At 37.5% G+C, this 17,452-nt stretch overlaps 1 protein-coding gene and 1 long non-coding RNA gene across 2 annotated transcripts in view; one reads left to right on the forward strand and one right to left on the reverse strand.

Annotated features, from left to right (window-relative positions):
* LOC139982061 (tyrosine-protein kinase receptor Tie-1-like) overlaps nucleotides 1-17,189 on the reverse strand; it is a 29,063-nt gene extending 11,874 nt beyond the window's left edge. Inside the window, exons 1-3 of the mRNA XM_071994574.1 lie at nucleotides 17,122-17,189; nucleotides 1,603-1,737; nucleotides 237-386 (exon numbers count right to left, since the gene is read on the reverse strand). Coding sequence (XP_071850675.1) covers nucleotides 237-386; nucleotides 1,603-1,737; nucleotides 17,122-17,143 — 307 coding nt within the window. The 5' untranslated portion in view covers nucleotides 17,144-17,189. The remainder of the gene's footprint in view (nucleotides 1-236; nucleotides 387-1,602; nucleotides 1,738-17,121) is intronic.
* On the forward strand, nucleotides 3,283-7,337 carry LOC139982759 (uncharacterized). Its single transcript, XR_011798329.1, has 4 exons — nucleotides 3,283-3,637; nucleotides 5,357-5,531; nucleotides 6,409-6,545; nucleotides 7,013-7,337. It is a non-coding gene; the product is annotated as an uncharacterized lncRNA (long non-coding RNA).
* Nucleotides 17,190-17,452: the final 263 nt, after the last annotated feature.

Here is a 17,452-nt window from a genome sequence, read left to right on the forward strand (position 1 = left end):
TGAATAGCATGAATAGATAGAAAGAAGAGTGTAGACTTTTACAATAACACCACTACTACCTCTACACCCGCCCATCCCACACCATCACTATTTTACCCTTTTGGATTATGTCAATCAAAATGTAAATTCCAAAACCTACACATCACTAAATTAGTTCTATAAAGAAGGAATGATAAAATCTTTACACAACATGATGGAATAGGAACAAATGTTGAAATATTAAAGTAAAGCTCTACCGGTAAGGCAGTCCAACCCCTTCCATCCTGTGTTACAGCTACATCCATATGGGTGGGCTAGGCAGAAGAGGTATCTACTGCAACTGTCAGCACCGCCACTGCTGGAACATCTTCTCTCACACGTGTCTGTATATCTGTTACCTCCACATTCTAACAGGAAAATATAAATTAATAACAATGCCGCCCTAGTAACGTTACAGGAATCACAAATTCAGTGCTGCTCCCAAAAGGGCATGCAACTTCACTAGCCAACTTAGACGCTGCAATTTTTTTTAGTCAGGTGCAAAACATTTCATTGCTTAAAAGCAAAAGAACAGAAACAACAAGCGCAAAAATGTATGGTTATAAGCATTTGATTTCTCAACTGCATTCAACAATGTCACATACTGAGGCTAGTAAAATTGACCTAGGTGTCATGACCAAGTGAGGAATTGATTTAAAAATAGCAAAACAGGGTGCATACACCATTTCATGTATTTCACTGATGATATCCATATGCGATGATCCAGAAAACCCTTTTATTCAGCCTAATCATATGTTGACTATATATGACTAAATTCAATCGATATTCGGTGCAAATTACAATTCAATGAAACTTGATTGAATGAGTCATTCTGTTTTTTCTTGACACTTATCTCAGAATCATCAACAGGCCGCTGAACAACAAGAGTTTATGTTGAGGTTTTGCAATTGTGAGATTAAATTACGAACGTTATTGATATTGAAATAATACACCTAATAAGGTTCTGTCTGCAACATGTAGGATTTTCATAAACCATTCTTGATACTCTAGGTAAATTAAGACAACCTGAATGTATTCTGCAATTATTAAACCTACAAGTATATGATCTGGATTAGCGATGGGGGGGGGGGGGGGTCCAAATCACTAGATAAACACCAACAACATGCAGTTGCTCACAAGGCTTTTACTGTCTCAATTATGATTTCAAAGGGAAGTTTCTCAAATCACAAACATTGTTTCCAAGGGCAAACACTTGGATTTTTAAATTATTAAACACACTGGTGTACAAATACGGCCTAAAGCATCACCGTTTCAGAACTGCCTTTAATTTGCAGATAAGGTAGGTGATGGTTTGAAATTACCAACATCACACCTTTACATACAAGATACAAGGTCAAACGCTTTTGATACAGTAGACTTAAGCCATTACTTGGTTCCCTTTAGCATCATCATTTTTTTGCAATGAAATACGAAGTGGGTTACCAGTGAGCTTGAATAAATGTTATTTACATTTCCGATTCCAAGTCACACTATGCAGACTCCCTCTCTGTCATGAAGATATACAGATATATATTTCTCATCAAATATATATATTTCTCAGTAAAACATGAAGAAAATTGTTACCTTCTTCACAATTTGTTCCTTTGAACCCAGGGGCACAAATGCATTTTCCGCTGTTCTCATCATAAATGCCTCCGTTATAGCAGTTATCACATATACCATCACAAGCATCTGGGCCCCATCGATTAGCTGGACAAGCTGGTGTTATGAAGAGATCATGCAAATATGTAGATTATGAGTATGAAGCTGGAATAATGATGACTTATGTTAGTATAGTAACATTAAATGAGCTGTACCTTCAGTATGTGTCGTCACTCATCAAATCCAAGGTTCATTTCTGAAAAAAAACTTAACCAAGAATTTTAAAGAACTTCATTTCACATTTTGGATCACAATGTACCATGGTATATTCTCCTATAATACTTTACTGTAGCCGCTTGATTTTTTTTCAGGTGATCTCTGATCAAGTCTCAATGTGCCAGGCTGATGCAGGTATGATCTCTAACTTACCACAAAATCAAGTAGGCAAGACACAATTAAAATTACAGCCGCTTATTAAATGTATTTTTAATACCCGGTGCGCCTTCACATTTTGATCATATCCTCTTTTAAAGAAGAACTAAACCCTGAGGTATAGTAGAGAGAAGTCAATATTCTTACACACTCTGTGAAATAAACAGTCAAAACTTCCTTTCCCCGAACTTCCAGGAATTGTTTAATGTTTGCTTGCACCTACTGTGTTGGCGGCAATTATGTAACGAAGGCGCTTCAAAAATAACGTCAGCGAATCACACCGTAAGATAAACAATTCCCCTTTCTGCATATGAATTGTACAAATGCACTCGGAGGGCGTTCGGAACTTGGAGCGAAATGCCGGAGTGCCAAGTATGGTTACGTGGGGCAGAAGCACCAGGCTAGCCCCTCCGTCGCAGAACTGTTACTAGTGTTGGCAGTACTAGAATCATAGTAATTGCCAGTTTCTGCCACAGATGTGATATGTTTAGCTCTAGGTCTCGTTGTCTCAGTTCCTCTACTGTGTATTCATGCTAGATTTGATTGCAGCTAAGTCCAAATGCACCCATATTCTCTCTTTTGCAAATCTTTCCGAGCCCGGAAAGCGTTTGGGAAGTATAATTTGACTACACATTGCCCTAGTTATCGTGAACGGCGCATATAGGAAATGTTTGGCTTAGATGGATTCAATGTAGTGGCTCGCTAACGTCATGAACCGGGCAGGAACTGTCGGAATTCAAACAAATGGCAAATGCCTTGGGTGACAATCAAATCGAACTTTAAGGTTGAGAGAAATGTTTCCAAGCATTCGCATTGCTTCTGTCGAAAAGATCGTACTGCAAAACAGTAATCTCTATGCAGAAAAGGCAAGGTTTTACTTCTCCTTTAAGTAATGCACAAGTTTCTCAAGCACGCTGTCTTAGCTCTCAAACTTGTTTTGAAATTTAAAAACTTGAGATAATCGCTTCTTGTTAGCTTGTGATGGTTATTTAACAGAAAACAACTATATTGAGGAAAGAAAATTGATTTAGAAATACTATTGATAAAAGAAAGATCTATGTGATATTCATAAAAAATGTAACTTATACCAATTAGTCGATATAAAATCAGAAGTGATTTTTATAACTGCAGCTATATATATATATATATATATATATATGTATATATATATATATATATATATATATATATATATATATAGAGAGAGAGAGAGAGAGAGAGAGAGAGAGAGAGAGAGAGAGAGGTGGAGCCAGCTGTATGCCTGCGTTTTTGGTCCGTTTGATCCAGCAAATGCGCAGACGGGCATCAAACGGACCAGTTCACTGGTCCGTTTGATGCTTTGCATTTGCGCAATAGGTCCTTTTGGTGATATTGGTTAGTTTGGTGATGTGGTCCGTTTGGTTCATCGTTGTAGACAAACAGGCTCGTCCGCGATGATGAATCGTAAATTACACTAAATAAAACGTGCTGCGCGACCAGTTCAACTCAACGTTGTTGAACGCGATATTTCATCGTATTTTCTACTTACCGGAAGATATTATCGATTCTTTCGGGGATGATGTGTGGATAAGCGGCTTCTTTATTGGTGGGTCAAGTAGAAGTAAACTTTTCTTTCTATTTACCAAAGTTACTTTGAATTTGATATCAAGTTAGCGTGAGACCTATGCCGTTGCATAGGACGCCTTACTGTGGTTACCATAGCCGTATGTACTGTAGGCCTACATGGTACTTCGCATACTGAATAGGTTATGCTTAAGCATAGGTTCGGTGTTTTCGTCTCTTAGTTAAGTAGAGAAAATAGACATTTTCTTCGGCCAAATCATGATATCATGTCAAGAAATTAGTTATTCATCAATCCTTTGTAAAGGCGGTGACTCACGTTTTCCCATGGCCTGACAAGACAGTGATTCGCATAGGTTGCGCTTATCATATATAGCCTAGCCTAAATTGGGCTTGGTGTATAACTTTTGGTCTTTAGTTTAGTTAAAGCAAACTGAACGCAATCCTGATATCTTCCCGAGATATGAAAGTATAATCTCTAAGAAATTTTATGTGCATACTGTGCCACAGTCTTTTTAAAACAAGCTGTAGGCCTAACCCTCCTCCCATTGTGTTAAGCCTCAATCTAAGAGTCAAGGAAATTAAGACGATGTGTCAAAATATTTCAAACAGGGGAGTAGCCTAAGCCTTTACTTTAGACAGGATGAGATTGTTTCCAGGTCTATGTGGTTCAATCGCTGGTTATTGTAAAACAACTACTGAGTCTAGTTTTACACAAATTCACAATCTAGGCCTAGCCTAGGTTGAAACAAGCACACAAAATGGAGGCCTGGGTCTACCATGAATGACACCATATGTTCTACCCAATTTTGGGAAAGAGATATGCATAAGATATATCCATGGCAACAAATACCAAAGTTACATTGATATACTTAAAACACACTCACTAACATGACATTTGTACAATAACTTCCAAAACAGGTTACCGTAACACAAGATTACTCCCACAATTACTCTCACAAGACTCTGTACAAGAGGTGTGAATCTACATAGGCCTCAGCCTAATTACTGAAGGCTACGGTGTACCAAAGTGTACTGACTGAGTATAGGCCTACTGAATATCAAACCAGGTACAAAAAATTGCCCCAACTGGCAAGTGAGAACAATAAGCCCCCTGTTGCATTCATGACACCAGGGTTTACTACATGTTATTAAGCCTTTAATTGACGCCTATAGTAACATTACTAAGCCTACTACAGTTATGCATACTAACTTTTTTACTCTATCATCTTTATGCTTATCCCATAGCAATATATTTTTTTTAATTTCGTTATATGTTATGCTTAAGTTCAAAGTTTGCATGGGGCCTAGGTTAGACCTTATTCTTTAAGTTAGCAGACTTTTAGCTTAGGCTTGGATCAAGTATATATTTCTAGTTAACAAGTCGGTGCCCCTTTGGAGGTTAAGTTGTACAGTCATTGTAGGCCTAGCATATTATGTTATATGGATAACTTAATCATAGATAACATGATACAAAAGTTTGTCAATGTGAGGATTTAATTTTAAGTAGCGTGAAGAGCAACTTGAAGGTCATGTTTGGCATTATAATGTACAGTAAACAGCACTGTGTGGTTGCTTCAGTAGAGGATTTCCAGTATGTACTGTTCGTATGCTTTTAGTACAATGAAAAATACTCTTTCAGAACAAACCAAACAAGTTGCTTCTGCAAATCATACAGTGTGTACAGTACCTTTCATACAGTTTGCTAATTCCATATCATATTTATTTATTTATTTCTAAACAGTGTTAAATATCTTTTGCAACAGGTGATTGAACTTGATGATGATGGCATTTATAGTCACAAGGTACTGTTCCTGTCCTACAGAATGGTATCCACACAGATGATCAGATATAGTGGTGTCCAGCTACTGTTCCTATAGTACAAAATGGTACACACAGTTGACCAGAACATCTGTATGGTGAGTGTTCATACAGTCAAAATAACTTTATAGCAAGTATCGTGGGAAGAGAGGAAGGAGGTAACCAAATAATTTATTTGCCAACTCTTTGGCAACAAAACAAGTACAGTATCTAAACACTAAAGCATGTGTCTGCATTATAAAACTTTAAAGTGTGACAAGAAGAAGGAAATTGAGAATAATCTAATATCTTAAGTTGTAGGAACCTTTGCAGACAGTTCCCTTTTCCTTGTTTTGGTGAAACCAGTCTGTCCAACCTAGGCCCCATACTGTCAGTTCCTTAAAAGTGTGAATTTTTTTTTTTCATTCTATGTGTCATTGCACACAATATATGTTCTTTTACACATTACCTTTCAAACATAATAAAATACTGTTTCTTTTATCCAAATGTCTTTTTAGTCTTTCGTCACTGTTGAAGTTATTGAAATGGCACACCATGTGGTCATAGACACAACTAAATGCCATTAATTAATTGATAACTTTCTTGCAAAGTACTGTTATTCAAACTGTTGTTCTTATGTCAATTTGTTAAGCTGTGTATTTAGTGAGCTGGTCTTGACTACTATTTGCAATTCACAAGACCCTACTTAATAGTTTACATTGTGCAAGGTGGCAGTGCACTTAGAGTCGATCTATACTATTAAAGAAAAAATGAAAGTCTTGCTCGCTCATCTTAAATATGTTGATGATGCTGGCAGTAGATGTGACAGGATATCAGAAAATGGAATCAGTAGAAACAGCTTTTGTTTTGGAGTATATTTAAAGCGATACCTTGCATACTTGCATATGTGTCTCCTGAGCATAAAGGTGTAGCAATAATTATATAATTGTAATTGTATACATTACACTCACTCTTTTCTCCACATCTCCTACCAAGTTTGCAGATGCAGGCCACAAATGGCAATAACACAGAGAGCATGAAAATGGGCCAAGATAGAGTTCACATAGAGATGACCATTGAGTATGCGTAGAGCTACATGGATATTTGGAATACACTTTTGATTCCATGAAAAGGTAAAGAAATCTGCGATATGTGTCTTGTATGTGCACACCCATGTAATTGATTTTTGGAGTAGTTACTAAAATTGTAAAATTAGTGTGTCCAACAGTAGCCTGAGTTTAATGAAACTCATACAATGAGTCCTGTATTAGTAAATGACAGTAAAATATACTGGAATAAACATCTTAAACTATGGTTGGCTAGTACATAAACAAGACATTCATGTCTAATTGAACCAAGCAAAGGAAGAATTGCTTTCTTACTCTCTTTAATTACTCCAAAGGAAAAATAGGTGTATTTCAAACTTGTATCAAAATCAGTATAAATACTATCTATATAAATTCTATTTGCAAAGGCAGTTATCTCTCCATTAGGAATATTGGTCGCATACATCATAACATTACTGAAGAAACATGTGCATTGCTTGTCCAGACAATTGTAACCTCAAAATTAGATATATAACTGTAATTCTCTTCTGCAGTCTGTGCAACCATCGCTTATTGATAGCTTCCAACGCGTACAAAACTCAGCAGACGGCCTGATTACTAGTGCTCTACTAGAAGGGTCTACTAGAATGATTCTGAGATGGCCAGTCCTTTGGTATGGTTGTTCAATGCATGCTACTAACCTGGAGTTTTTGTTATGTTTGAAATCTCTATTCAGTTAACAAATCATGCATCTCTTAGTTGAGTTTTATTGAAACACGATACCGTTTGTTATCTAAGACATTTTAAAGCTTTCGGAGACCTTCTCCAAGGCTTTAGGTTAGAACGATTGCAGTTAATGGGAAAAGAGTAGTGGTTAGTGTAGTCTTTCTATGACAATACTGGTCTTTTTGAAAAAATTCCAAATAGGTCATAATAATTAGTGTTACTATGTATTAGGAAATCCTGATCTTTCTACTTTGGAGCGTTACCATAGTTACTGGGGTGGTCCCAATATGGCCATCTTTTCGGGGTTCCACCGCTAGGGTGTCCCCTTCCCAAAGTTGATTGAAACTCCTAGGTGTGGCACTTCTCCGAGTGGTAAGGGGATAAGTTTGAATAAAAAGGCCAAACATCCAGCACAGAGTGTCAGTAGCATGCGCCATGAAGGCATTTAATGCCCCCACCACCCCCACGCCTCTGAACCGCCAAAATAATCTCAGATTCATATTCAGCGCCCCAAGTAGCACCAGGTGAGATGTTATTCGTTCGTTCTGGAAACACCAAATTTAGGGTCCCTGCCCCCTCCCAGTGGTTTTTTGCCCCTAAAGACCCCACACAAAACCCAATTCCAAAATAAACTTCAGATTCGTGATCAGCATGTCGAGAACTACCAGAAAAGATACACATTGCCCGTCTTTGCGACAAAAAATATTTTCACCCCAAAAAACCGTAAGGAGTACCCCTTGCAGTTTTTGCCAAAATTGCCCAAAAAATGGATTTCTTCAAAATGAAGTCACATGATGTTATCCATGCCAAGGATCCCAAATCTGCAACTCTCAGGTCCATATCTGCTTCCGTTCAGGAGATACGTGGTCCCAGAGGACCCGATAGAAATATGTGCTCTTCATACGTGCAAAAGTTGGAAAACTCCCTCTTGTCAACCCCCACCCCCCTCCTGTCCTCTCTGAAGTACCCATCAAAATTATATTTTGATGTGGAGTAGGAGAAACCCTCGTCATTGTCATACACCAATTTCGTGTAATTATCTGACCGGAAAAGGCCTTTTGTCTATATGATTTCTATCTGTGCCAAAAAAAGGTGTTTTTGCCTTGAAAAGTTTTAAAAAGTACCTCTTTTTGGTACCCCGTCCTTTCCACTGAGGGTATGTGAAAGGGCTAATTTTTTGTTATGTGGGAGACGAGAGTCCTAGGGACGTGTAGACAACTCATACGGTAGCATTTATTATTGGGAAGGGGGTATAGTCTATATGTTTTGGAGGCCCCCTCAAAAATAGTCGTTTTTCACCGGTAGTAGCTACTGTACCCTATACAAGGACCCCTGCGCCTACGTCAACATTTGATTAGTTTTTTTACCCGAACTTAAATCAGGCCAAGTTATCAGTAGTGAGTAGTAGACACACGTAGGTGGGTGTACTGCCAATTTCAAGTCCGAGGCTACTTGTCTCCTAAATGTCAGCTTTTTACCACATGTCCACATTATTTGTCCCCTTTGAAGGGGCCTAGCTCTTGCAGGGCGCGTGTGAAGCGTCAACTATGTCTTGAAACTGTAAGCATGATTTCCCCTAACCCTAATATGCAACTCCTCTCTGCATAGCCCCTTACCTTGTTTGTTTTTGGGGACACCCACTTGGGCCTGTGCCCCCATCCCTAGGTTTTTGGCCCCTACGCCCCCCACACAACACCCAATCCCAAAATAAACTTCAGATTTGTAATCAGCTTGTCAAGAACAACTAGAAAAGATACACATTGCCCGTCTTAGCGACAACAATTATTTTCACCCCAAAAAACCATAAGGGGTGTACCCCTTGCAGTTTTTGCCAAACTTGCCAAAAAAATGGATTTCGTCAAAATGACGTCACATGGGAATATCGATGCCCAGGATCCCAAATCTGCAACTCTCAGGTCCATATCTGCTTCAGTACAGGAGATACTTGGTCCCAGAGGACCCGATAGAAATATGTGTACTTTATAAGTGCAAAAGTTGGTAATAGGGATCACAGGTCCCGGTTGTCCATTTTTAGGTACCGGTCGTCCTTTGGTCTATATTAGGGTTTTGATACTTTGTACCAATGAAATATAAAAAGTAAATATGACAATATCATTGAGATCATATTTGAGTATAAAAATAACCCAACATGATCATTTACAGGTCATTTGTCAATGGAGTAACAGTAACAAAATGCAACCTAGACTGGTAGCTGTTGGTTTTAACAATTTACAATAAGTGGCCCTTCGAGTAGAATTTATGCAATGGTTTGAGATGCAGTAACTATTTAATAATAACTATTCAAAGCATTCCCAGAACTCCTGTCAGTTATACTTATAGGATTAGTTCAGGTGTCACAATGTTTATCTTATATGAAAGAGGACATTAAAAGAACCCAATAGTGAAGAAAGTATTCCAATTCATTTTCTGCTTAGGAGTTTCTATCTGATTGTGTAGATTAAAGTTCTATCTGATTGTGTAGAAACTGCTGAAATCAGACTAGCTGTGATGTCATATCCTCACATACCTGAAAAGTCTTATTTGATTAAATTTGATCAAGTTATTTTATTAAGTTAAAAGTTATTTTATTAAAATACTTTGTACGATTTTATGACTTTTTTTTACTTTTTCTTGGTCCAAATCTTGTGAACCAACAGTTTTTCTGGACCAAATTTTGATAATGCCATTGGGCTCTTGTATTATCATATACTTTAGTATAAGAATTACTGAATGGTACCTGACCATGTGTGATACTATGAATATTCAGTAGAGACAGTGTCATATTGTATCAACTGAAGTTGGTATGATGATAATATTGGGTGATGACATATACAACACATTTGAGTTCCTTTCATCAATAGACCCTAGTGCCCATTGGGCCATTGTTATAAATCTTTTGTACAGTTTCAGAAACTTTAATGTCCATTGTGACTACTGTCACATATATCAGCTGTACAATTAATATCTTATTAGACTAGCCTCCGTCACTAATGGGGAGTGGGTGGTGTATTTTATAGGCACTGATCACCCAATCCTTGACCGAGAGGTGTTCATCTGCCATCTGGATGCCCGAACTGTTCTGAATCTCAGGATGCTTTCAGTTTAGGTCATGTATAGTGCACACCTCCCACCGCACCGCTTATGTGCGTTTCTGGTGTGAGGGGGCCAGCGACCCCCCACCCGTCAGTAGTTCCTAAGCTGCTGTGAACCACTGTTAGGCCCATGTTGATTTCTCTTATAGTGCTGCACAGCCTATATTAGCTCTTGAGTTATCTTCATGGGCTATTGTTCACGATACCTTTTTTTTAAAAACTGGATTTATGGTGCATTGTTAAGTGATTTATTTGCTTTTCATTTACATTACAATTGTTATTTTGCACAAATTTTATTCAAAGTGTTTTTCAAATGTCAATGGCTACTTTCAAATAGGATGTCTATTGTGCCAGTACTAAATAATGTGCAATATATGTGTTTGTATTGTTGTCCCGACTAGACAATACCAGTTTGCATAGATTATACCAGGACAAGACAAGGACTGGACAATATCAACATAAAGGTCTTGTTCTGGTATTTTCCAGTGCTTGTCTTGTCTTGTCTGCTGGTATTGTCTGTGCAAACTGGTATCGTCCTGTTATCGTTCAATCCTGGTATTGTCTAGTCCTTGTCCTGGTATTGTCCAGTCCTTGTCCTGGTATTGTCTAGTCTTTGTCCTGGTAGTGTCCAGTCCTTGTCCTGGATTGTCTAGTCTTTGTTCTGTTTTAGTCTAGTCTTTGTCCTGGTATTGTCTAGTCCTTGTCCTGGTATTGTCTAGTCTTTGTCCTGGTATTGTCTAGTCTTTGTCCTGGTATTGTCTAGTCCTTGTCCTGGCATTGTCTAGTCTTTGTCCTGGTATTGTCTAGTCCTTGTCCTGGTATTGTCTAGTCCTTGTCCTGGTATTGTCTAGTCTTTGTCCTGGTATTGTCTAGTCCTTGTCCTGGTATTGTCTAGTCTTTGTCCTGGTATTGTCTAGTCCTTGTCCTGGTATTGTCTAGTCCTAGTCATGGTATTGTCTAGTCTTTGTCCTGGTATTGTTTAGTCTTTGTCCTGGTATTGTCTAGTCCTTGTCCTGGTATTGTTTAGTCTTTGTCCTGGTATTGTCTAGTCCTTGTCTTCTCATGGTCTTGAACCTTTTTTTCTCATTTGACTTGTTGCTGTAAATGCAATAGCTTCTTTGTTTTAATTGAAGTGTTTGTCTTGTCATTGTACCTTCCATTGTACTGTTTTCTCTTTACATTGCTTTGCTGTAAATACAAAAGCTTCCCCCTGTCCCTGCATGTACAAAGCTAAAACTAACACGGCTTGTAAATACACTGTCTTGTTGCCGTGGAGATCACCTCCCTACCAGTAGATTAGATTTTTTCTTTCTTTCTTTTTTTCTTTTAATTAAACTGTTTGTCTTGTCATTGTACCTTCCATTGTACTGTTTTCTCTTTACATTGCTTTGCTGTAAATACAAAAGCTTCCCCCTGTCCCTGCATGTACAAAGCTAAAACTAACACGGCTTGTAAATACACCGTCTTGTTGCCGTGGAGATCACCTCCCTACCAGTAGTTTAGATTTTTTTTATTTCTTTCTTTTTCTATTTTAATTAAAGTGTTTGTCTTGTCATTGTACCTGCTACCATTGTACTGTTTTCTCATTACATTACTTTGCTGACATAAATACAGTAGCTTCTCCCTGTCCCTGCATGTACAAAGCTAAAACTAACACAGCTTGTAAATACACCGTCTTGTTGCCGTGGAGATCAACTCCCTGCCAGTAGTTTAGATTTTGTCTTTCTTTTTCCTTTTTCTTCTTGATTTACAGATCCCAGTGATGTGTATTCCTTGTCACTCTCTTTGTCCTATGGGGGTTCACCTACCCTCTTACTGAATAGTTGATTGATAGTTAAACCAACATTGGACAAAATTAAAGCGAGAGAAGACAGGAAGGGAATATACTTTACTGAGATGTGTAGCCACTGTCAGCCATCATAACTTTGTCAATAGTTTGTCAATGAGTTGAGCTGTATTATCCAACTGCTACCTCACTGCCTCTTTGCTTGTTAATTCGCTATAACGGCACATGACAGTATGCATACAGGCATATTAGCTGTATCCATACTGTCATGTGCCGTAGAAACTTCCAACTGCATTACACTCCAAGTCATAGAGATTTGTGTTTTTTTATCTTTAATTGGATAATTAACCTTTTAATTAGGGGTAATTTTTGTTATGTTATGTGCCAATTGTAGGGGGAAGGGGGTTATTTGATTTAGAGCAATGATTGTCTGTTTTATTATGTATGTGGATCTTAATGTGTATTTCTATGTACTTCTCAGGGTGTCTGTGCTCAGGGTTCTGTGTTGTTTTTTGTTTACTAATTATTTCAATAATGATGCATTTAATTTAATTCTAATAGTTTTTATGAATTTAAATTTGTACAGATTAATGAATTTGAATTGTAAATTATTGAAATAAATAGAAAAGAAGAAAGAAATAAGGTCTTTAGTCTTATGTTGGAGTCATTTTGTTCTGCACATAATTTCACAGTGCTGCTTAAGTATTTCTTTGTTTTTCCTCAGCTTTAACTATGTTGTTGTATTTATAGCAGAATTTCCATAACTGAGCAACAGTTTAGGCTATTCAGTTCAAATTTTCAGAGAACCTCTGTTGAAAAATTTGCCATTAATGCATGAAGCCAGATATTGATTACCATGAATTGTTAATAAGTAATGGTCATATCTCTAGCTTGTCAAATAAAATGTTAATTAATTTAGTACTTAGAGAAAAAAACTGGCTTCATATGCACATCAGAGACAAAATTTTGCATGCCCAATGTAAGTTTGAGGAACTATATGGGCTCCCATGCTTCTCATTGTAGCACCCTCACTAGGTTCCAGCGTGACGGGACAAATACCCCCTAGACAATTACCCACTGGACATTTACCCCCCGGAGAATCCCCCAGGATAACTACCACCCCGACAGATACCCACCAGACAATTACCCCAGAGGACAAAAACCCCCCGGAAAGCTACACACCTGGACAACTACCTCATCGGACGAATACCCCCTAGGGTCGTTGTGTGCACTGGCCCTTTAGACGCAGGAGGGGGATGGGGTGAGGCATGGCTATTAGGGCTATGAAAGAAAAAGAATAACAATCTGATATATCAGAATAATAATCTGATATGTCAGATTAAGAAAATTATCTCTCATGGCCCTAATGGGCTTTCATACTACGGGGTTCACCAGCTAAAGGTCTGCTTGGTTCACGGGGAGAGGGGTACTGGGGCGTATTCTGGTTTAGTTCAGGTAGCAACATGGGTGTGGTATCTGTGCCGGTGTATTCATGTGGATGGAGTTTTCCCGGAGGTAATTGCCGGAGGGTGGGGTTATTGCCCTCAGCGGTAATTGTCATGGGGGTACTTGTCCGGGGAAATTGTCTGGGGGTACTTATCCTGGGGGTATTTGTCCTTGGGGTGTATGTCCAGGGGTAGTCGTTCCCAGAGGTATTCCTTTTCGGAGGTTTTGTCTGGGGCTGATTGTCAGGGGGGTACTTGTCCTGGGGGTATGAGTCTGGGTGGTATATGTACGGGGGGTAGTTGTCCGGCAACCATATGTCTCATGCATTTCAATGGGCACTATAGTTCCTTGTTTTAAGTAAAATAAGTGTGTTGCATATGTCATCACCCAATGTTATCATCATACCAACTTCGTATCAACTCTTTTAAATATGCCTTTGGTCATGTTACATATGAGTAACTCCAATGATCAAGTAAATGCTAACACAACAGAAATGGAACTATCCAAAGTTGAGTCCAGAAAAAAAGTTGGCTCGAAAGGATTTGGGACCAAAACATCCTAACCAAAAATGGCAGAACAAATGGGTCTAGAATATTACAGGGACTCAGCCAGAAATGGAAATGTGGTGGGAGAGGAACAGAATTTTAAAAGGGCATTTATCATAAAGGGAGCATTATAACGCTTATCAGAGCTCCATGATGTACAAAAAAATGTTTGCCCAAAATGACTCCCACATGGCGAGAAAAAAGACTACTATAAGAGTTTTGTATTACGTACAGTAGCAGACAAATTTTCAGGGGGAAGAGTGAGAAGGGTCACTTAGTATCATCCAACGTGAAAAGGAGCTTTAATGATTTCCCCTGCTTTTAGTTGAATTTTACTTTTAGGGGTACTCACAGGGGGGTGGAGAGATTGCTCCCCCACCCACCTGCCCCCTGGCTACATCCCTGTGAAACTGCTCGTTTGCTTTAAACGAGTAAAAATTTGATAGTTTTTTTTTAAATGGTTTTGCTTCAAGCGGGCCACCAGGCTATCTGCCCTTTCTCACCGGATTTACTGGATAAACAAAGCAAGACCATCTATTACTGCATCCTGCAACTGGTTTAAAACACTTTGCTGACACTGCTTGTAAAATTTAACATATATATGAATAAATCTATATATGACTATTTTGAATGATGCAGAACAATGCTGGTTATACGGTAGGTGGCAAGCTTTCCACATATTTTACACAGTGATGTGTATATCACTTGCGGCAAGTAAACTATACAGTAATTGTTTGAAATTTGTTACAGAGGGTAGAGCCAGCAGTTGAGGTATAAAACACACATGTAGAGAAACCGCAGCCAATTAGTCACTCCACAATTTTGTATCTTTTAGCCAAAGTGGAAAACATCATTGAGTTCTTGACTGTTTGATTCAATAGTATCTTAAGTTAACAACACAGTGGGCATTGTGCAGACAGCTGGTTGAATCAGTTTGCCATTATCATGCTTCCTTTATGATGAAACATATATATGAAAGGAGAAACAAAAGCAGATAGAAAATGCAGGAATGGTATTGCCTGATTTGATGTTCCTACGAAATTTTTCTCAGTACGAATTATTGCTACACTTATCACGGCAATGAACATACCAATCATCTTTTGTATGTATTGCTTACTTCAGCCCTTCTGTAATGATTAAATATTATATTAAACATGAAAAAAACATATGAAATTCCTAGCAAACCACAATTCTAATTGTTGATTTTAGTTCACTATGACCATCCTTCTAGTACTACTGTAGTGTTGCATCATAAATTTGAGAAGGGGTGTCACACTAACAACCTTCTCTTGTAATGTAAACAAAGTCACGGCTAACTACAGAATGTTTTAGTCATTTACTCTTTACCTTCACTAATAATAATATAAGTATTTAATTTAAGGGTTATACAGCCTAGTTATTATAGGCCTAAGCTACCGTAAGTTTTGTAACCAACGTAACTTGTAAGTTAGTTAGGCTAGGCCTACACGTTAGTTGGAGTTAGGGAGTTCTTGTACACACAGCTAGGTCTACGCAACTTAGACATATGTTTTATGTACAATTTCACCCAATTCAATTGTCAGTGATCACTTGTTTTGGCTATAATTTTATGATCTTGAGACGGTTACAGTACGTAGTGTCACATTTTAAGACTTCGAGATCGACGGTAAGAAACGTGATGTTGAATGCACACCAGCTGATGTGTGTTATTGTTGTTGTTATTTCTTATCGTAAGTTCTATTGCTGTGGGTGCACATAAGAACTAAAAAGTACATTTAGTGTCAGCCGGAAAGGCTTACCTCGTTGTGAAAGTTTTGTTGAGAAAAGGGACATATTTTACGAAATAATGTAGTACGTTATGAAAGATGTCAGAGGAACTAAATAATAAACAGATACGAAGAGTTATAAAATAGGGAAACTGTTAAAACTGTGTAAAATAAGATATTTACGTATAGAGAAATATACGTAAAGTTTTTGTTTTTAAAACAGTTGGATGAAAAAAATGGACGATGTTTTCCTTTGATTGTTAGCCGGAATTGTTGGAAACGATAACTTTTGCCGAATATGCTTGAAAGAAGTACAAACGAAGTCGAAAATACATGCATTTTGAATGTGCATTGGCAACGACCAAACCATTATGTGCGAAAGCATCAAATGGACCAAAAAGTTACAAGCGTATTAGATGCTCTCTATGGCGAAAAAACACCAAAAGGACCATCGCACTAGGTGGAGAGAGAGTAGGTTGGCGTCTATCTTGGCGCAGAGTGCTCTATGTCCATTGGACAGAGCGGAATATATGTTGATACTAGATGAGACTAGTGGAACACTAGTCTCATCTAGTATCAACATATATATATATATATATATATATATATATATATATATATATATATATATATATATATATATATATATATATATATATATATATATATACATATATATATATATATATATATATATATATATATATATATATATATATATATATATATATATATATGTAGCGGGGGTTGTAGTTATGGGTAAATCGTCATTTAAATATCCATTATACTAATATCATTAATATTAAAAAAAAGATAGGAAGAACGCCATCAATTTTTGTGCTGTTTACCTTACTGTAAATTTCCTCTTTTGCAGTGTTCTTCTTTTTCCTTTTTACTCTGCTCAGTGAACTTTCAAAAGCTGAACAAAACTACTGAGTCAAACATACAACATTATTGATACTTAAGGCAGCCACAATAACGTTTCCTCAAACTGAATATTCAGTTTGAAAAGTGGATATTATCACCAGAATAGACAAATACATTACCACTATATAGTTTCTTTTCAATCGTACTTTGAAATAACGATAACATACCACGGCTTTATATAGCATTCCTATAACACATTCGAAGCGTAAGCATTCTCACCAGGTGGCAGGTTTTACTAAGCGGAAGACATTATTCATTATGACTGGTAAGTTTGTAAATAAAAAAAGAGATAGTGAATAATTAGAGTTAGAGTTAACATTATTAAATTTGAACTCCTTTATGAATACAATATCGCAATACGTGTTCATAATAGCTGAAGAAACCAAGTGTACTTACATACGTACGATACATAATTCATGCCACGTAATATTTCAATATGGTATATTACACACAATGGCGCACAAGATTACAATGCCGATGAAATATGACAATGACAACGATCATGTCAATGGCGTCTACGATGACGATGACGGTGACAATGACGATGACGATGACTATAATGAATATTTTAAAATGTAAATTGTAATGCACATGGCTAGCCTGCAGACCATGTGTATCAAGCAGTAATGTCACACTTTATTGTACAAAGGAGGATGCTAACATTATTGCCTTTACTTGAATTGTTATGTGTTTGTATGTTGTATTAGGTATGGCTTAACTTCAGTGT

The sequence above is a fragment of the Apostichopus japonicus genome, chromosome 16, assembly GCF_037975245.1.
Source record: "Apostichopus japonicus isolate 1M-3 chromosome 16, ASM3797524v1, whole genome shotgun sequence".
Classification (NCBI taxonomy): domain Eukaryota; kingdom Metazoa; phylum Echinodermata; class Holothuroidea; order Aspidochirotida; family Stichopodidae; genus Apostichopus; species Apostichopus japonicus.